General features: G+C 47.4%; 1 protein-coding gene across 2 annotated transcripts in view; it reads left to right on the forward strand.

Moving 5' to 3' along the window:
* Nucleotides 1-6,893, forward strand: part of LOC147018171 (uncharacterized) — a 44,855-nt gene extending 37,962 nt beyond the window's left edge. The window contains exons 4-6 of one of the 2 annotated variants that reach the window (XM_085897592.1): nt 959-1,015; nt 3,096-3,299; nt 6,492-6,893. In XM_085897592.1, the coding sequence (XP_085753718.1) occupies nt 959-1,015; nt 3,096-3,299; nt 6,492-6,523 (293 nt within the window). In that variant the 3' untranslated portion in view covers nt 6,524-6,893. The remainder of the gene's footprint in view (nt 1-958; nt 1,016-3,095; nt 3,300-6,491) is intronic. The other variant, XM_085897593.1, reaches the window with a different exon arrangement.
* The last annotated feature ends 13,192 nt before the right edge of the window (nt 6,894-20,085 follow it).

Genomic DNA, 20,085 nt, shown 5'->3' on the forward strand with positions numbered 1-20,085 from the left:
TCTTAAGGTGATTCTCTATCCACTATATGACATCCATTTTGCTCTATATCTTGTAGTTTCCATGCTCGGCAACCCATCGCCGCCTACCGGCTTGTCTTTGTATTTGTGTGTTATGCTGAGTGAAGGTTTTTACGGTGACAGGAGTGCAAATCCTGTTACCAACATCCTAAAAAAACAAAAAAAACATCTGCAGGAGGATGTTCACAGACACAGGCACTATATATGGATGGCCTTTGGCTCAAGAAGCTCCTACGCCCTTTGACAGCTTTAAAAAAAAATCCTGCTGGGTGTCCATATCCATATACCCTCCTCACCAGGAAACCTGGTGGGGAAGATGGTTTAGTCTTCGACAACCCGACCATGAAACAGGTTAGTGCAGGTTTACATGGTGCCTGAAGCAAGTCATAGATCTAATTTGGCCTGACCTGACAAACAGTTGCACTTGTTTTTTTTCATTTATTTATAGTTTTTGCAGATGCTTTCCCACAGTTCTCTGATTTCCCCCCCCCCCCCCCCCGGTGTATCAGCTTCGATTTCCATCAGCACACAAAATTTCAGTTTTCTACGTCAGCCCAAAGGTATCTAACTTTAATATCAGTCAGCGAGTCGGTGAGTCAGTCGTTCTGTTCTGTCCTTTCATATGGCAGTTTGGCTGCTGGGTAGCTATCATTTCATGGAAGTATGGCTGTGCTGCTGATGCTGTGCCCCTCCAGCAGTGCACTGGTTCTCATTTCACCGACCTCAGAAGGTGTCAGCCCCACCTGGTGTTAATTCAGCAGCCAACGGGGCTCAAACTCAAGACCATAAATTAAAAAAAAATTGTTTTGGATTTTCACATTAAACTTCTACCAGATACGGTACTGTTGGGTTGTTGCATGTGATTGGAATATTGTGTTCATTCTTTGAGGTGATGTTCTAATTTTTGTACAGAGAGAAAAATCGAATTTTCTTTGCACAGATGACCTTCGAGTTCATCCCAGCTCTGCTCCACTTATTTCTGAGCCCCAACATGGACGTAAGTCAATTTGTATCTCAATTTTATAAAGCATGATCCTTTGGGTTGTGGCACCACTTTGCTTCCATACAACAGCTAACCTTGCACACATTGGTGGACGTTACAAAAGATGTCTCTGCCACCGAAATGTCACACAACCTGAGCTCTGCCTGATGTACCTTCTCCAACTGGCCAAAGGTAGAGAGAGACACATCATGGTGAAAAAGAATGTGGCCAAGTTTTCCATGACACACAATAATAATATTGTCCATTATATATTGTGGAACGGAAGACACTGAGCAATTTAGTTCCATATGGCACTAACTCATGTTTATTAAAATGAATTGGGTAAAGGTTGGACAGTGTTTGCCAATATTATCACATCGAGTCGACTGCCATTTGCATCGCCGATTGCATGGACATTAAACCAATTAATTACATTTCTAATCAAAAACAAATGTTCTTCCAGTAACCACCTCCTCAGTTAAACTCTCAAAATGTAGGCTTTCCGAACACCTCCACTCTGTTGTTCTTCTTTTCTCCCATTTGCGTAACCACTTTCCAGATGCGATTCAATCCCACCTTTCCCTCGAGGGGTTCAAGCAGGTGGTGAAGCATCATCTCACGTCATCCCCCATCCCTACCAGTGATCTTTTCTACCTCCATTAACCCTATTTAACCCAGACCTCTTCTTTGCAGGTTACTGTGTTTCCTTCCCCTCCTCGATCTTCTTTCATTGTTTTGTTCATTACCTCTGCCACCGAAGGTGAAGGAGGTTATGTTTTCACCCCTTTCTGTCTGTTTGTCTGTTTTTCTTCGTTTGTGTAAAGGATATCTCAAAAAGTTGTGGACGGATTCGGACGAAACTTGGTGGACATGTTGGGTGTGTGACAATGACATATTGGTTCGCTTTTGGTGAAGATCCTAATCTGGATCTGGATACGAGATTTATTTATTACCTCCGCCACCGAAGGTGAAGGAGGGTATGTTTTCACCCCTTTCTGTCTGTTTGTCTGTCTATCTGTTTGTGTAGAGGATATCTCAAAAAGTTGTGGACAGGTTGGGTGTGTGACAACGCCGAAGTGATTTGATTTTTGTGAAGATCCGGATCCAGATCCGACCACTAGTCTTTTTAAAGCGATTCTTCACCTTTGAGAGATAGAGCCAAAAAGGATATGTAGCACGATATCTCAAAAAAGTTGTGGACAGATTCGGACAAAACTTGGTGGACACATTGGGTGTGTGACCACGACGAATTGATTCAATTTTGGTGAAGTTTCGGATCCGGATCCGGATCTGATAATTTTAAAGTGATTTTTCACCATGGATCGGGCTAAACTAATATATAGCACGATATCTCAAAAAGTTGTGGATGGATTCGGATGAAACTTGGTGGACAGGTTGGGTGTGGGACGACGACGAATTGATTTGATTTTGGTGAAGATCTGAATCCGGATCTGACTACTAGAATTTTAAAAGTGATTTCTTCTCCATTGAGAGGGCTCAAAAACTATATAGTGCTGTATAACATGATATTTTAAAAAATGTATTGCGCCAGATATGTTCTCGTGCATTACGTGGCAGAGGTATGCGCTCCACCAAGTGCCCTTCTAGTTTCCTTGCTTGTTTTGTCCATACGTGGTTCCACTCTAAGTTTACTGTCTTTTCTATCCTCGCGGTCCCCTGAGCCTCAATCTTGTGTCAAGGAAACATCTTGCTGACTTGGTAATGAATGGGTTATCAAACCTATTATGTTTTTTAATACAGTACCAGTTGGTTCCAACACAGAGTGATAAAAACAGAACATTGAATGCACAGTTTGCCACTTTGAGATACTTAGATTGAAAGTTTGAAGTCGCACACATTTCATCCTGTTCATGTAGATAGAGGGATCTGCCGAGGTTAATCGTACAACTGAACGCTAAATTGGTCATCTATCTGCCATGGTCTTTGCCTCAATTGTTTCTTTGTTTTTTTTAATAATGTTTTGCATCTCTGAGTCCACGAGCTTGAGAAAAGGCTTACTATTTAAGGATTTTACATTTGTACTTGAACCTTGTGAGTGCCACTACATGGTTTTGATGAAAAGATATCTGTCCAGGTGCTCACCCTTTTCCCCCATTAGCTGGCCTCCAGCCAATGGAAGTCCACGGAGCAGCACAGCTTCCCAGCCAGACCCAAAGGAGACCCACAAAACATGAATGGGGCCAAGTGGTTGGGATCGCAGGCGAGAGTGAACCAGAAGAACAGACATCTGAATTATCGCTCCGCTGTCCTCCAGGAACACATGCTACACAGCTGCTAGGTAAGAGTGAGAGAGATCTCCACAAACAAATTTACAACAACGCCGACAACCTCGAGGAGGCAGTGTCCAAGCCAGCATCTTAAAGCTTCAGACACGGGCTTCTCGGGTACCGTATAAAGTACAGTGTATCTGGGTAGATGTTTAGAGGTACCATATACAGTAGTCACAATCTGTGTGGATGCTTGGAGGTACTGCATACAGTAAACTGTGTCTGTGTCCATCTGCTGCAAGCGATGTGTGTATGCAAGTGCAATAAAAGGAAGATGGTATATTCATAGTAAGCCGTCCTGTATGCATCACTCTTTTACACACTGTATATGAAATGCACAAAGGTATAGGTTATAATGTAACACCAGTTGTTACATTGGCCCTTGAGCCTCCAGGTGTACTTGGCATATCTTTACTACAAGTCACAGACCAGTGTGTGTGTGTTTGTCGGGCAGCTTCGCAAAATGATGTGGACGTTCCGGACAAAAGCACCAAATTTTTTTCACGTGCTACCTATTGCCAAAGCTTTCAATTTTTAATAGGAACCACTTCCTCAGTATGCAGCATGGTGGCCATCTTGGAAATCCAAGATGGCCACCATGTAAAAACCTATAAGTACCAATATCTCAGCTTCCAGGCCACTTAGGCTCTCAATCATGATGTATAAACACATTTTCTGGGACAAGGAATCCAATTATACCATTCAGAATTTACAGTATGGCGGCTATATTGGATTTCCAAGATGGCCACCATGTATAAACCTATAAGTACCAATATCTCGGCTTCCAAGCCACTTAGGCTCTCAATCTTGATGTATAAACATTTTCTGGGACAAGGAATCCAATTATACCATTCAGAATTTACAGTATGGCGGCTATATTGGATTTCCAAGATGGCCACCATGTATAAACCTATAAGTACCAATATCTCGGCTTCCAAGCCACTTAGGCTCTCAATCTTGGTGTCTAAACATACATTGAGTAGCATACATGAGGGCATATGTCAGCGAAGATGCTTTGCTGATATCATACACCTCTGCACATGCATGGTGTGTCTCTTGCATACTTTACTTCTCCCAGTGACAACTACACAGTTCGGTGCACTTCCAACGGGCCTGTTTGCATGCACATCTCATGCCACATCCCTTCAGACTCTTGCAACCACATGTAACCAGTTTACTGTAGGCTTTGGAGGCCACAGGTATAGTGTTTCAGACTGGAACCCAGGACTCACTGCCCTCATCAAGAATCCAGCCCCACCCCTCTGGAGTGGGTGCATGTTCACTCTGTTCACTGGTGGACCATATTCCAGATTGGTAGGCAACTTGCTTTGAATGCTGCAGTAATGCATCCTGGGTAGGTGGAATTGTGTCCATTGTCTTCCCCTTCTGACAGTACAGTGCCTTCCTTGCTTCATCAACATGTTCCAGGTCACTGGTCTTATCATACAGGATAACTATGAAGCATTCCAGTAGTTGGAGGTGTGGAACATCTGCATCTACTTTGGTGTAAGGATTGAGCGCCATGTAGGTGATAGCACGGGTCACATCAGGGTAGCACTTCCATTCCTCCCATGCTGACTGTTTACCCTTTCCAAAGAAAGCAGAGGTGGTGTGTCATCCTGTGAGGCTGTGGAAGAGAGGTATGGCCAGGGATTTCTCTTTTCCCAGGACATCATGTGTACCATTGATGTGATGATATGCAAAGTTCTTACCCATACCAAAGGCAACCCAAATGCTCACATCTTGACCCAAGGTGATCAGATGATGGAACTTGCCAATGTCCGCTGTGGTTTCATCCCTCCCTCGCTTTTTAGTAGCTCTCTCGAGCTTCTCTTTGCTGAAGTTCACATAGCAAGATTTGTGCCATGCAGCCTGATTTTGGACCAGTTCACATACAGCCATGTCTTCTCAAAGAACATTTCCTTTGTCCATGAAGAGCCACTGGTAGTGTGCCCAGGATTCTGAAAGGAGCTGTATGGTTCTGACTTGTCCCTTGTCCCACTTCCCTTTGCATTGAGTGGACATTTTATAGGCTCCGCAGTCTTTTCTTGGCATATTAAACACTTGTTCCAATCCATGCTGCTCGTCTATCTGAAAAGACATAAAACACAGAAAATGCTGAGAAATTATCAACCGATATTGCCAATTTAGTTCCATAACCAGGTATGTGCAGAGGTGTATGATATCAGCAAAGCATCTTCACTGACATATGCCCTCACGTATGCTACTCAATGTATGTTTAGACACCAAGATTGAGAGCTAAAGTGGCTTGGAAGCCGAGATATTGGTACTTATAGGTTTATACATGGTGGCCATCTTGGAAATCCAATATAGCCGCCATACTCTAAATTCTGAATGGTATAATTGAATTCCTTGTCCCAGAAAATGTGTTTAGACATCAAGATTGAGAGCCTAAGTGGCTTGGAAGCCGAGATATTGGTACTTATAGTATAGGTTTTTACATGGTGGCCATCTTGAATTTCCAAGATGGCCACCATGCTGCATACTGAGGAAGTGGTTCCTATTAAAAATTGAAAGCTTTGGCAATGGGTAGCACGTAGAAATAAAATTAGTGCTTTTGTTCGGAATGTCCACATCATTGTCAAATCTGGTCCTAAGCTGCTTGACAGTGTGTGTGTGTGTGTGTGTGTGTGTGTGTGTGTGTGTGTGTGTGTGTGTGTGTGTGTGTGTGTGTGTGTGTGTGTGTGTGTGTGTGTGTGTGTGTGTGTGTGTGTTTTTGTTGTGCTTCTCCTCTAGTTCTGGGCCGATTCCATCCAGACATGCTACAGAGGATCAGCATGACCCTAATTAATGTATAGGGGTGTTTTTATCTTTGCCGGTGGTCTTGGGGAGGGCCGCAAATTCTCAATGTGAACGTGTAATGTGTAGCGCCACTTCAGGTGGGATAAGGTATTACAAGTCCCCACGCTACAGTTCAGTATTCCTGTCCCCACGTTTTCGAGTGCAGTGAGGTGTTTTGAATTATACATTTGAATAAGGATAATAACATAATATACTCGGCCACTTCCGTAGAGAGAGGGTGCTTCTCGAGAACGGAAAGCAGCTGACTTTGTGACACTCGAGATGACTTGAGCTATTCAGCAAGATTGATATTTGTGTCAAAACTTGCACACAATATAAATGTTCATTTTCCCAAAGATACTCGTAATTGGTGTGTGACTCTCTCTCTCTCACACTCTCAGGCATGGTGCTTTGTCAAAGGCCCTACGTATGAGAATGTCCTGGATACCTGGGAGGGTCTTCACAAGTGCCACCCGGGCATCTCAGATTGGAATTCTTTGCCACACAGCGGAGTTTTTGAAGCAAAATTCAATAATTTCTGTACATTTTAAAAGAATCGGTGTTTTGTAGTTTTTCTCAATTTCAGATATTTTATATAACTGTTATTGTTGCAATTTTTTTGTCATTGTTTTACCTCTTCCTCTTGACTTTGTAACTTCTACATCTCTGAGTAAAATACTTCAAAAGGATTTCAGTGATATCGGCCATGGTTAAAATATAACATCACGAGGTCCATTGGGAAATTGAACTTCGACTGGAAGGATTAACAAGAAATGGGAAATAAAATGATTTTGCAAGATTTACTCTTGGTGTGCAGACACACACCTCTCAATCAGCAGATGCTTATGCTAGTGACATGTATAAGTCTCTGTAATGTGCTCACGATGTACCTGGTACATGTCTCTAATGTGCTTTCTACCTGATACATGTCTTTGTAATCTGCTCACCGTGTACCTGGTATGAGTTTCTGTAATATCGTCCTTTCCACAGTACTGAAACAAACACGTTACTCGAGATATAACTGTGATGTTTAATTAGAATTCCTGGAGATGGTTAGCTTAGCTTACCCAGCAAAGAGTCACTCTATCCTTCAGGGCTAGTCAATAACAGCTCCTGATGCACACACCATGTTCAGCTCTACATTGTGAATCTTAATATAATTAAATTATCTCGGCGATGAAGACGATATACTCTTGTGGAGTTCAGTCTTGTGGAGTAGCCAAACCCGACTTTATAATAACTCTGTCTTTGAGGATAATCGGCATGCTGAACCAAAAATGTAACTGAAAACAAACAGTCTTATGCTATACGAACAATGTAACTCTCCCGTCAGTGTTACATGAGACAGAACAATTATATAAACCAAGGCAATTGGCCAATTAATAGCAGACAATCTTACTGTAATGGAGCAATCGTGGACGTCACCGAAACTCCAAAATGGACATGTGGCTGAAATAGCGCCAGCCTTGGTGTTAGTCGGTATTACAAATGATCTTCCTTTATCTTATGAAGAGCAGAGGTATGGACACCTTCTGCTGAAGGACTTTAGAGTTTAGAAAAAGAGAGGCAGGTACGATGCACAATTCCAATTAATTCATCACATAATTTCGCAGGCAACATTAATATGGAATAGGCAAAGCCGAGAAGCAAACGTAGAATTCTTCTTACATTCGCTTCTGACTTTACATTAAACTAGTTCACAACTGTATACTTGCCAACTATACCATGGTAAGTGTAAGCGCCGCACAGCTGATGATTTTGACGCAATTTCCGGTTACTTCGGCCTGGATTCGGGATCAGCGATCAAATAATGTAAATCACGATTAAAAAATATTTTTTGATGATGCGGGAGATATGTTTATTAAAATTAACTTTGGGAAAAAAATAATTGAATAAATAAATAAACAATCACTTCTGGTCAAGAATAAAAGAAATTAAAAGTTCTGGAAAGAGTTTCAAAATCACTCCCGGTAATGTTAAATACAAAATAAACACTTCCTGTCATGAAAAAAATCACTTTTGGAAGTATAAAATTAACTTTGGGAAAAAAATAATTGAATAAATAAATAAACACTTCCGGTCATGATCTCCCGGCATGCATCATTCCCCATGACAAAAACCGGAAACAAAAAAAAAACCAGAAACAAAACCAAAACGGAAGCAAAATGGTCAAAGCCAACGACATGGATTCACAATTGCCAGGGTATTGTGTTGTTTTTGTTTCCTATTCTCTCATGTGCACGCGTTAAGTAATATTCACAAGATAGAAATAAAACCCAATCGTGTTTATACACTGCACAGCGTTTAACAAGAACCGGAAGCAAAAGGTCATAGCTAATGACACGGATTCCAAATAGCTAGGGGTATTGTGTTGTTGTTGTTTCCTATTCTCTCACGTGCACACGTTAAGTATGAAGCTCACTGCATTCGCTAAAATAAAAAGAATGTAATGATAATAGCGAACGCAGTGAGCTTCATACTAAACACGTGCACGTGAGAGAATAGGAAACAACAACAACAACACAATACCCCTGGCCATTTGGAATCCGTGTCGTTAGCTATGACCTTTTGCTTCCGGTTGTTGTTAAACGCTGTGCAGTGTATATACACGATTGGGTTTTATTTCTATCTTGTGAATATTACTTAACGCGTGCACATGAGAGAATAGGAAACAACAAAAACAACAACCCTGGCAATTGTGAATCCGTGTCGTTGCCTATGACCCTTTTGCTTCCGTTTTTGTTTTGTTTCTGTTTTTTTTTTTGTTTCCGGTTTTTCTCATGGGGAATGATGCATGCCGGGAGATCATGACCGGAAGTGTTTATTTATTTATTCAATTATTTTTTTCCCAAAGTTAATTTCATACTTCCGAAAGTGATTTTTTTCATGACAGGAAGTGTTTATTTTGTATTTAACATTACCGGGAGTGATTTTGAAACTCTTTGCGGAACTTTTAATTTCTTTTATTCTTGACCAGAAGTGATCGTTTATTTATTTATTTATTCAATTATTTTTTTCCCCAAAGGTAATTTTAATAAAGATATCTCCCGCATCATCAAAAATATTTTTTAATCATGATTTACATTATTTGATCGCTGATCCCGAATCCAGGCCGAAGTAACCGAAAATTGCATCAAAATCATCAGCTGTGCGGCGCTTACATGTACCACAGTAGAGTTGGCAACTATACAGTTGTGAACAAGTTTTATGTAAAGTCAGAAGCGAATGTAAGAAGAATTCTACGTTCGCTTCTCGGCTTTGCCCATTCCATATTACAATATATTACAATAATAAAAGGCAATTTGTGTCAGGTTTGTGTGTGTGTGTGTCCATAACTCCAAAACCAAAAACCCGAGCAGCCTAAAACTTTGCATGCAGACGAAGAAAACTCCAAGGAAGGGCAAGAGTGAAATTGGGTGTTTGGGTTAATTAAAACACCCCTTTTGAAGATAATTAACTGCCTTATTTAATTAAATCCTTTATCAGGCAATCCTCGGCCACCTCACTGTCTGGGGTCTAAAGGCGTTCCCTCGGTAACCTCACTGCGGTCTGAAGCCGCCATGTTTTTTTGGCCTGCTCAACCATGCTTCGACTTGGAACAGGCCGCAACGATTTCTTAACGATAAAGTTGTTTTCACTTTCCTCACATTGAATGCTTGTTCATCATAGCTACAAATCGCTGGGAATATTGCAATGCTTATAAACGTCTGGAGACACCAGCGTTCGTGGCTTTATTTCATTTGTGCAAATGAATAGCCGAGAAAATCTGTTAAACTAAACAGAATTGCACAATGTAAGCTCCAAATTTGAAAGTATCAGCAGTTCCGACTCCCCCAAAAAGTGTTGATATGTCCAATTTGGAAATTGCACGGGCGTTTCCGGGTGAATAGTTGTATCGGCAGCAACTGGTAATTGCTTACCAAGCCAGGCATTCTATTGGAGTGCTTGCTTGAGTGCTTAAACCACTTACCAAGCTGTACAGTACATCGGGATGTACAGTCAACAGTTACAAGGTAGAGGTACGTATACAGCACACACGGACCTGGTACGTATGGGTAGATTTGGATCTGTACGAACTCTCCACAGGTGTGTGGACATGCCATTCCTGTTATGGGTGCCGTGGTGGCAAAGTTTCATCCCGTATCTTATGGAGGTTCTTTGAGGTTTTCCTTTTAGTGGGGCAAATTAGCATAACAATTGTGCATTTTGTGAGGAAAGCACCAAATTTGGTGCACTAGCAGCCTATCGTATTATGAACAAATTTGGATGTTGGGCCATCTCAAATTCAGCCGCTGATGGCTGTGGCAGCCATTTTCCACTGCCATCAAAAATTTTGAGATGGCCCAATATCTAAATCTGTTCATAATACGATAGGCTACTTGTGTGCCCAATTTGGTGCTTTCCTCACAAAATGCACAATTATGCTATATTTAGCTAAGTTGCCCCACTATTTGTCCTTGCACCTGTTTCTGAAGCATTTGGTTATTGGACTTGCTCTTAAAAGGTAATATGTCTCTCTTTGTGAGTTTCAATGCAAAAGATATTTGATAACGCCCGATTTTTGAGTCGTTTGCCGTATTAACATATTGGCGCAGCGCTGGTGGCCAAGGTTAATCCCCCCAACCCAATTTGTGGTGACGGGCGGTCAACACCGCCAGCCCAGATGGTCGAACTTCTCCCATGGAGGTCTACAGCCGAGACTCTCAGAGATTAATGCGTGCACATGGGAAAACAGTGAAGCGCTGCACCAGGATGGCACAAGGGGGTTTATACTCGAACCCCATGACAAATACACGGATACAGCTACTTAAAATGAACACATTTAATGAAAATAGACAAATATTTACAAAGGATAATAATCGGAATAGAATGATATGTGATGTAAGCTTCAGTCTAAGATCTTAAGTCTAAGATCTAAGCGCCTCTACACACAGACTTAAACAGACAGGCAAAGGTGGAACGAAATTTTTAAGAATCCCTTCTTTATTCTGGCACTTAGCTTGGTCCAGAGATGGTCTTTGTGGAACTTGGAATCGAGGCACTTCTATTTGCACGTGTAGACACGTGCAAAATGGCGCCAAGTCACTCTCTTGCAGCAGAAACGTTCGTCAGGCAATTTCATTTGTGAGCGGTATTCAATACCAAGGCCCAGAGACCCTGTGCAGCTGCTTCGTCTATCGCGCCTGCTGATAGGCTATTTGAGGAATGGTGCCGTCCCCTTCGGTGACACACACGAGGCCTCGAAGCCCATCCCACATGACCAGCCAAGAGTCAATGGCCAGCGTCTTGCTCAGTAGGCGAGCCAAATCGCCTCAGCACGAATATGAGAATCGTGCTGTCTTCTTCATGCGTCGAAGGAAAGCCAGCCCGAAAGTCCTGTTCTTACAGGCCATCTCCTCGCTCAGTTCTCTCTCGACCGCATGCGCCCCTCACTGCGCACTCGTGCATTCCTCCTCTTCCTCTGTCTGACGTCACACCGAACCCCCATTTCCTCCTCTGGGGGCATGGCTTGCTTGCATGAAACCTGGGAAGGCGGGGCCTCTGCCTGCTCTGCACGTTTGGCTAGTTTCTGACATCACGCCCATCAATCATCAGCCTCAGGGGTGTGACTTCGCCCGCCGTCACCTTTGGAGACGGGACTTCTGCCTGCTTGGCACGTTTGGCTCACTTGTACATTCAAAAATGTAGGAATAGGTTACAGGGGGCAATCACATACTGGCGGAACTTATTCTTAATCCCTGTCTGATTAACACCGCACCACCACCTGTGTGGTGACACGTAACACTTAAACTCACAATTTCCCTACTTAATTGCATCGAGATGTCTCCTACACGTCCATGGACGAAACAACTGCATTCAATCCTAACTTTCCAATTAAATTCTTCCATCTACCCCCACAACCGTGACAGTGTTTTCTAAATTACTGAGCCAAATTTTTTTCCACCCATCACACACAGCTGCTGTTTATAACGATTAATGTTTGTGAACATCTCTCTGAAATATCTAGATAAATGCAACGTTGTTTTTTGGTGAAAGCTACTCAAGCTTTCTGGGTTGTATACAGTACGTACTGTGGTCGGTAATCACACTAACTCGAACCTGCCGATTCCAGAAAAATTGCCAATATCGGCCAAGCATGTGTGTGTCGTGTCATGGCGTGGCGTGTGCGTGCATACGTGTGTGTTGACAAAGCATAACATATTCTCTGTAATAACTCTCCTCCCCCTCCCCATCTCTCTCTCTCTCTCTCTCTCTCTCTCTCTCTCTCTCTCTCTCTCTCTCTCTCTCTCTCTCTCTCTGTCTCTGTCTCTGTCTCTGTCTCTGTCTCTGTCTCTGTCTCTGGATATATCTGGACGGTCATTATGTCTGGACGGTCGTTATCTCCATGTGTCCAGACGGTGCTTAGGTCCAGGCACAGTATGTCTCCAGACATGTCCAGATGGTATTTATCTCCGGACATGTCGGGAATGGGAGTTTGTCTCCAGACGTGTCCGGATGGGAGTTTATCTGCGGACGTGTCCGGACGGGAGTTTGTCTGCGGATGTGTCCGGGCGGTGTTTTGTGTCCAGGCAGTGTTTATGTCCAGATGGGAGTTTGCCTCTGGATGTGACCGAGCGGTATTTGTCTCCGGACAGCTTGGCTCCAGACGTGTCCAAGCAGTGTTTGTCTCCGGATGTGTCCGGGCGGTGTTTATGTCTGGACGTGTCCGGGCAGTGTTTGGCTCTGGACAGCTTGGCTGCAGACGCGTCCAGGCAGTATTTATGTTTGGGCGATGTCATGACAGTTTTGGCCACCTCAAGACAGGAAAACCTTTAGTTCAATTTCAGCTGTTTATTCAGTCGTAAATATCAGACAGACTCGCACTAGGCAGCCGAGCCTGGAGCAGTGTCTCAGGCAAGAACTTAACTATACGTCGAGTATAACAAGTATATATATATATATATATATATTGTTGCGGATTCGCGCCCGCCGGCGTGCGACGGCCACGTAACTCGAATCGCGGCACGTCGCCCACCGGACGGACAATCCAGTCGTGACCCTCTCGGACTAACGCCGGGAACCAGTCACGGGTGGACCTTTCGGTCTCACCGCCATCGAGCCAATCAGCCCCCGCGTGGGATAGGGTTGCTCGCCAAATTCGACCTACCTAAGTACCCACGCGGAGGGTAGACCGGGCGATCGCACCTCGCCGCAGGTCGACTTCGGACACGGGCCACTTAAGCGACCCGTTCCGTACTATCGGGATAACCGAGCGGTGTTATCGTCGACCTCGACGGTTCGATTAATTATCGGGCGTATTCAGCCCACTACCAACCCTTTACGTGAAGCAAGATGAGGATTCAATGAAAGAAATGACGAAGCGAAGCGGGAAACAGTTCAACACAAAGCACATTTATTCGCGATGAACGGAAAGCACACATATTCAATTCCACCAAAAGCACACAGAAAAGAAAAACACAATGCAATTTACACAAAAAGCAAATGCGACAATGCAGACCTACTACCGATTACGCGAGCACACGGCAACACTTATACAATTTTACTTCACAGACGGCGCCGACAACACATACCCAAAACCAAGGAAAAGAATACCCTCAAGGATGAGGCGGGCCTGAGGCCGAGACCGGGTCGGGCCTACCCGTCTGGTGATGAGACGCGGAGCGGCGATGGTGCCTCAACTCCGCGGGCCTCGCGGACAGTGTCTGGTAGGGGGTGGGAAAGGGGCCCCCTTGGTCGCACTATCTCAGCGCGGGGGGAAACAGGAGGGGGTTGCTGATGCTCGGGGTATAGAGGATTCCTATTCTGCCTCGAGTCCCGCGACGAGCGTCTCCACCTCGGCCAGGTCGCGCTGTCGGCCTCCCTGGGGTGCAGCTCCCTGCACGACGTGAGCACCCCCTCGTCTGCCCTCGCCGCCTCTCCACAGCTCCGTCCCCTCCGCTCCGACTCCAACGCACACGACGGCGACCAGCTCCTTTTTGCTCCTTCTTCCCAACTCCACCGCCCGCGAAGTCTTAACTCTCTGTTCCCCCTTGACTGACGAACGCGGTCGCTTTTATAAGCCCCGTGGCTTCGCTCTCTCAGCTTTGACCCCCTCCCTTCGACCTTTCACCTCGCTCCCCATTGGCCCGAGAAAAAGTGGGCGTGAATGCTTTTTGATCCATAAATTTGCATATATCGATCGCCCTCCAACGCCCTGGAGGCGGGGCCAAATCGCCCCTCGCTCACCGATTGGACGGCACAAAAGTGGGCGTGTGTCGTTTTTGATCCGTTTTTGAAGCAGAAAATCCGTGGTTTTGTACACGCTGTTCGGCGCGCGCCCTGCACGAGTCCAACACCGGTACCCACAAGCGGCGCAAGAACGGTGGCGATGCGACGGTTGCGAGGTGTGACGTGAAGCGGCGCCACGGTGGGTGGTTGATGTGGTGGTTGGTGGTGGTAACAATGGCGGTTGGTCCAAATTAAAGATAGTAAAAGAAAAACGGCTATCCTGAAGAGTCGCAGCACGCATGAATAACATTTATTCCCACTAGACAACGGGTTTGTGCCTAACTACACATATACTTACCGAGATACCTCACCTAAGGGACCTGAATGGTGGTTTGCGAATTTGGTAACCACAACACTACCCCCTCCCCTTTTTACAGACTCGTCCCGAGTCGTCAAATTTTCGTGTGCCATCATGTGTAGTTTTCCCCTAGTACATTTTACCTACGGATCCCTGAGTGCGACATTCATGGTATTCGTGTCCCCAAAATAAATAACCTAAGGGCTGCGTAACTATCTAAACAAACTCACTCACACGGACGACTTAAATAAAATTGCCGGCGCTAAGACATACATGCCGGGGGCGCACTCATATTTACAGTACATCTTAACCTTAACTTACAAATTTTACACTAAACCATGGCCCAGGATCACTGAACTCTGCAAAAGAAAAGCAGTTAGCAGGGAGCCAGGCTGCTCACATGCAGTCTCTGGCTCAAAACAATGCAGGTGACAGGGAACGTGGCTGGCTGCTCACACGCAGTCCAAGGCCTTCCCTTTTGAACTGAACGCAGTGAACCACAACGGTGCATGGGCTGCACAACACAGTCTCCGTGCCAGCTCAAGTGGCACACGCAATGAGCACAACGAATGGATGCATGAACACAAACACGGTGCACGGGCCGCCACTGCAGGCCCGTGTTGTAGCCGCCAACAGGGCAGTTCTCGCAGCTTGCAAACTGTTGCTTTCTGATCCTGGCGCACATGGAAATGAACAGGGGGGGGGGGGCAAAGCAAAAATTGAACGGGGCTGGTGAACGTGGGCAGTGGGCATGGCATGGCAAAGGTGGCAGGCAAACACAGCCCGCAGAAGAAGGCCGCTGCAGGCAAACACAGCCCGCAGATGAACTGGCCGGCACAGGCCTTGAAGTACCACAGCTGCAGATGATCCGGCCGGCACAGGCCTTGCAGCACACAGCCAGCAGATGAAGCTGGCCAGCTTTTGCCGTTCAGTGGAGGTTGGTGGAGGGAGTGCGGTGGTGCTGGCCACTTGGAAGGTGGGCTCGGACCTACCTACCTGTCTCCCTCCCACCTATCGCCTTTGCCTGTCACTGTACATACCCACTCCCTTAATTTGTCAAACCCCAATTTAGCCCCAACTTGTTTTTTTATTTTTATGTTTATTTCCCCTCTATAAATCGTCCCCTAACCCCTTTTATCGTCTTTGTTCGGCTAACCTATCCTGTCACCTAGCCTACTCCCAACCCCTACGTTCCCTTCCCGGAGGGGAATAAGGGAGAGCTAACGTCCTGTGTCGAGGCCCAACTCAAGCCTCAGAATGGCCTCCCCAGAGTTCGGCGATCTATAACCAAAGTGGGTCCAGCAGCCCACAACGAGAGCGAGGGGATGGATGGTGCGGAGGGGTACATCTCCTAATCTACCCTAACCATTTAACCGTTAGACTACCCCGGGGCTTTCAACAAGCGCCTCTCGCTTAAACTATTGGTTCTAACAACCCAGATTCCCGTCGCGTGTGTTGGTGTCCTCACAATTTCGGGCCTCGCCCCCCAATTTTCGCTCCGTGCCCTCACACGGTCTCCTGGCTGGGACACGTGGCTCCCTTTGGCAGGCACGACCGACCCTCTGCCGAATCTCCGACGATGGCACCCCCGGGCACTACACTGCCTCCTAGCCTACCAGCTCCCTAACACCGGGGAGTGCCCCCCATGGCACCTCCCCTGAAACGCACACGTGGCAGGCTGGCCTCCCAGGCCCCTTTCCGAGGGTCACCCGTGCCCACAACACTGCCCACGCGGCTAACGGCGCCCCGGGCCCCCGCACCAAGCAGGCGCACCCGTGCCCACTACGCTATCCCGGCCCCCCATGGGCCCTTGGCCTACCACGGCCGACTAGCCTGGTGCCCGGGGTACCCACTCAGCGATACTCACCTTTCGCAGCCACGCTCCCAAGCCCGTCAACAGGGCTCCTGCACCCCTCCAAATGGGTCTCGAGCCTACTTTCCCACCAACAACAAAACGACCTCCATTTTTCAATTTGACTAACCCCCTAACTCACTTTATACTGACCCCGGGGTCCCTTGGGCGGGAGTCACTCCTCCCCCCAATCACTCATCGCACCATGCATTCCCCATTCACTCCATACACACAGACCCGCTGGCCTCACTCACTCACCAAGCACATGCTTCCACTTCACTCACCAACTCTTCAACACACACACCACTGAACTCTGCCATCCTTCTATCTGCACCCCCTAACTAACTCGTGCTCCCACGTCGTCCCTTACACTATAGCACGTTCCATTTAACACTACGTAGCTAAACTACGTCCCCTCTACATATTCACAGGTCTGTCCATGTCCTCAAATAATCCCATTTTATTTCCCAACCTAAATCTGGCTGCAATCCCTCTAACTAATCCATTCCACGGACTCCATGAGGACTTACCCCTGCCCCATGAAGTCGGTCTAACTAAGCTAACCCTTCCCCCTAACTAGTTTCCATCCTGTGCCCAGGTAAGGGGGTCTTCCACCCCTTGCCCAGGAATCCTGTGCACCCGAAAGTGAGGCTTGCTTTTTTTTTTTTTTTTTTTTCCCATGCGCATCACCAGCGCGGCAACTCGCGCACTTTGCACCTGCCCGTGACGTCATGCAGCTGCACGTGTTCCTCGTCCCTCCTTGGACGGTACCATCCGGCAGAGATACCCCTCCTGCCGGATTCCAACCCCACGTGCAGCCATGGCGTCACCGTGCGCATAAAAAAAAACACAAGCCCCACGTCTCGAGGGGTTCCCCACGCGAACACATGTGCTTTGCCCGTTGGAGCTTAACACACACGATCGCGTGGAGAACCCGTCCGGTCCAAATCCGTTTACCTGCCTAAACTTTGTCCGTCCGCGGGATCGGCAAATCCACCGCGTGCGTTTCCGGACCGGGACTTCACCCTCGCAAGCGAGCACGTGGTGGCCTCGTGCGTTGCACAGCACGAACCGCGTGCTCACTGCTGGGTGAACCCGGCACGGTCCCCGAAACAACTACAGCCGCTACTCGGCTTTCTTTCTTCTCATGTCGCCTTCGTCGCCATTCGACCCACGCACACCTGCGTGTTACGACGCACACAGTCCACTCCATCACATTCACACCGGGAGACGCGGCTGCGTGCTCCCGCATGCCAACCGACATCTCCCTCACATACCGCTCTCTCACACACATTGTCTGCCTTGCACTCGGCCGTTCACTCACGCGTGCCTCACTACTCACACAAACCATACTACTTACACACGCGGGGGAACTCACCCGCGGTGCCTCACTCATACACCGTGCCTCACTCACACACGCGGGGGCACTCATCCGCGGTGCCTCACTCATACTGGCCGTTTCATCCACACACACGGCCTCACTCACACACGGTGCCTCATCCACACACGGCGTGCTGGGAAGCACGTACTCTGGCACCATCGCCACCACACCACTCACACACGGGGTCGCTTCCACACACGGGGACGCACTCACCCCTTGCACCACACACACAGGGACAACTACACTGGGGATTCGTGTCCCCACAAGGGTCTCCGGGGCCTCTATACCCCCCAAGCTCTCCGTGCACCCGTCCACAGCACACCTCCCCTCAACCTCGCAAAGCACGACCGAACTCACCTGGTCGTGACTCGCCTCAAGGGGGCATACTCCCTCCCCTCGTTCCTGGAGGAGGCCATCCAGGTGCTCGCACTGGGTCTCTACCCAGTCCGCCAGCTCCCCCTCATGGTCCTCCACTACCTCTGTGTGTGTGTGTGCGTCACTTACCCCGTCTTCATCGTGTAGTCTTTCCTCTATTTTTTCTATCTCCCGTGTCTCTACCAACTCTTCACCCTTTACCTCCCTTGTCTCAACTATTATTTCCGTTGTCGTCACCTCGTGTCTCGTTCTCACACGTTTTGGTCTCCCCATTTAATTTTTCCCTTCTGGTCACCGTCGATTCCTCTGTCACGACCCTCGCCCAACACGCCCTCCGAATTATTTTTTTACCCGCCTCCACCGCGGGCCTGTCAGCCGTTGCACCCCCTTCCAGCTCGTTTGCTCCCACACATGGAGTCGCCATTCCCAGCTCCCTGGTCACGGCCTTCATGCCCGCCTGCAGGCATCGGCCCATGTTCTGTGTCTCACCCCGTAGCTCTTTCATTTCCTCCTTCATGTTTGCTTCCATTCCGTTTATTTTCTGTGTATTCGCATCCATCCTCGTTTTTACTTCATTTGTATTTGTATCCATCTTTTCGTTCATGCCTTTCATTTCGTTTTTCATATCCGCATTCATCTTTTGTGCATTCGCATCCATCTTCGCTGTCATTTCCGCATTCATTTTTGCCAGCATGGTGATTAACTGGGCCATGTCGGGTACGCTTGGGTGAGCCGTTTCGGCAGGGGTTGGGGAAGGGTTTTGGTGGAGAGGGGGAGGGGAGGTGTCATACACCGCGGCCGCTGCCGCACCCATTTCGGGCTCTGGGTTCAGTTGGGCGAGTCCGTGTTCCTGCACAATCAACATTTCCTGCTCGGGGATTCCATCCTGGACCATGGATTCTACACATTCTACATCCATTTCTAATACCCCCGGCTCCCGCTCGCCTTGAGACGCCATCTTGCTTCTCTTAAAGGGTTAATTTAGCTCGCTCGTAATTTGGAGGGAATCGGGGGTCGCTTCTCTCACCCCTGGACCGATTCCCGTGAATTTAGCTGGAGACAGGAGAGCCCGTTTTCCTGTTCTCCGATACCAGTGCCGCGAGGAGGGCGATGAATTTGTATCGCACGACCTGACACCAGTGTTACGGATTCGCGCCCGCCGGCGTGCTGACGGCCACGTAACTCGAATCGCGGCACGTCGCCCACCGGACGGACAATCCAGTCGTGACCCTCTCGGACTAACGCCGGGAACCAGTCACGGGTGGACCTTTCGGTCTCACCGCGATCGAGCCAATCAGCCCCCGCGTGGGATAGGGTTGCTCGCCAAATTCGACCTACCTAAGTACCCACGCGGAGGGTAGACCGGGCGATCGCACCTCGCCGCAGGTCGACTTCGGCCACGGGCCACTTAAGCGACCCGTTCCGTACTATCGGGATAACCGAGCGGTGTTATCGTCGACCTCGACGGTTCGATTAATTATCGGGCGTATTCAGCCCACTACCAACCCTTTACGTGAAGCAAGATGGGGATTCAATAGAGGAAAAGACGAAGCGAAGCGGGAGAACAGTTCAATACAAAAGCACATTTATTCGCGGCACACGGGAAGCACACATTCAATTCCACCAAAAGCACACAAAAAAAAGAAAACACAATTCCATTTACACAAAAAGCAAATATAAAAGCGAAGACAATGCAGAGCTAATACCGACTACCGAGCACACGGCAACACTTATACAATTCTACTTCACAGACGGCGCCGACAACACATACCCAAAACCAAGGAAAAGAAATACCCTCAAGGATGAGGCGGGCCTGAGGCC

This window comes from Eptatretus burgeri, chromosome 10 (genome assembly GCF_056783735.1).
Source record: "Eptatretus burgeri isolate ZD-2024b chromosome 10, Ebu_testis_v1, whole genome shotgun sequence".
NCBI classification, from domain to species: domain Eukaryota; kingdom Metazoa; phylum Chordata; class Myxini; order Myxiniformes; family Myxinidae; genus Eptatretus; species Eptatretus burgeri.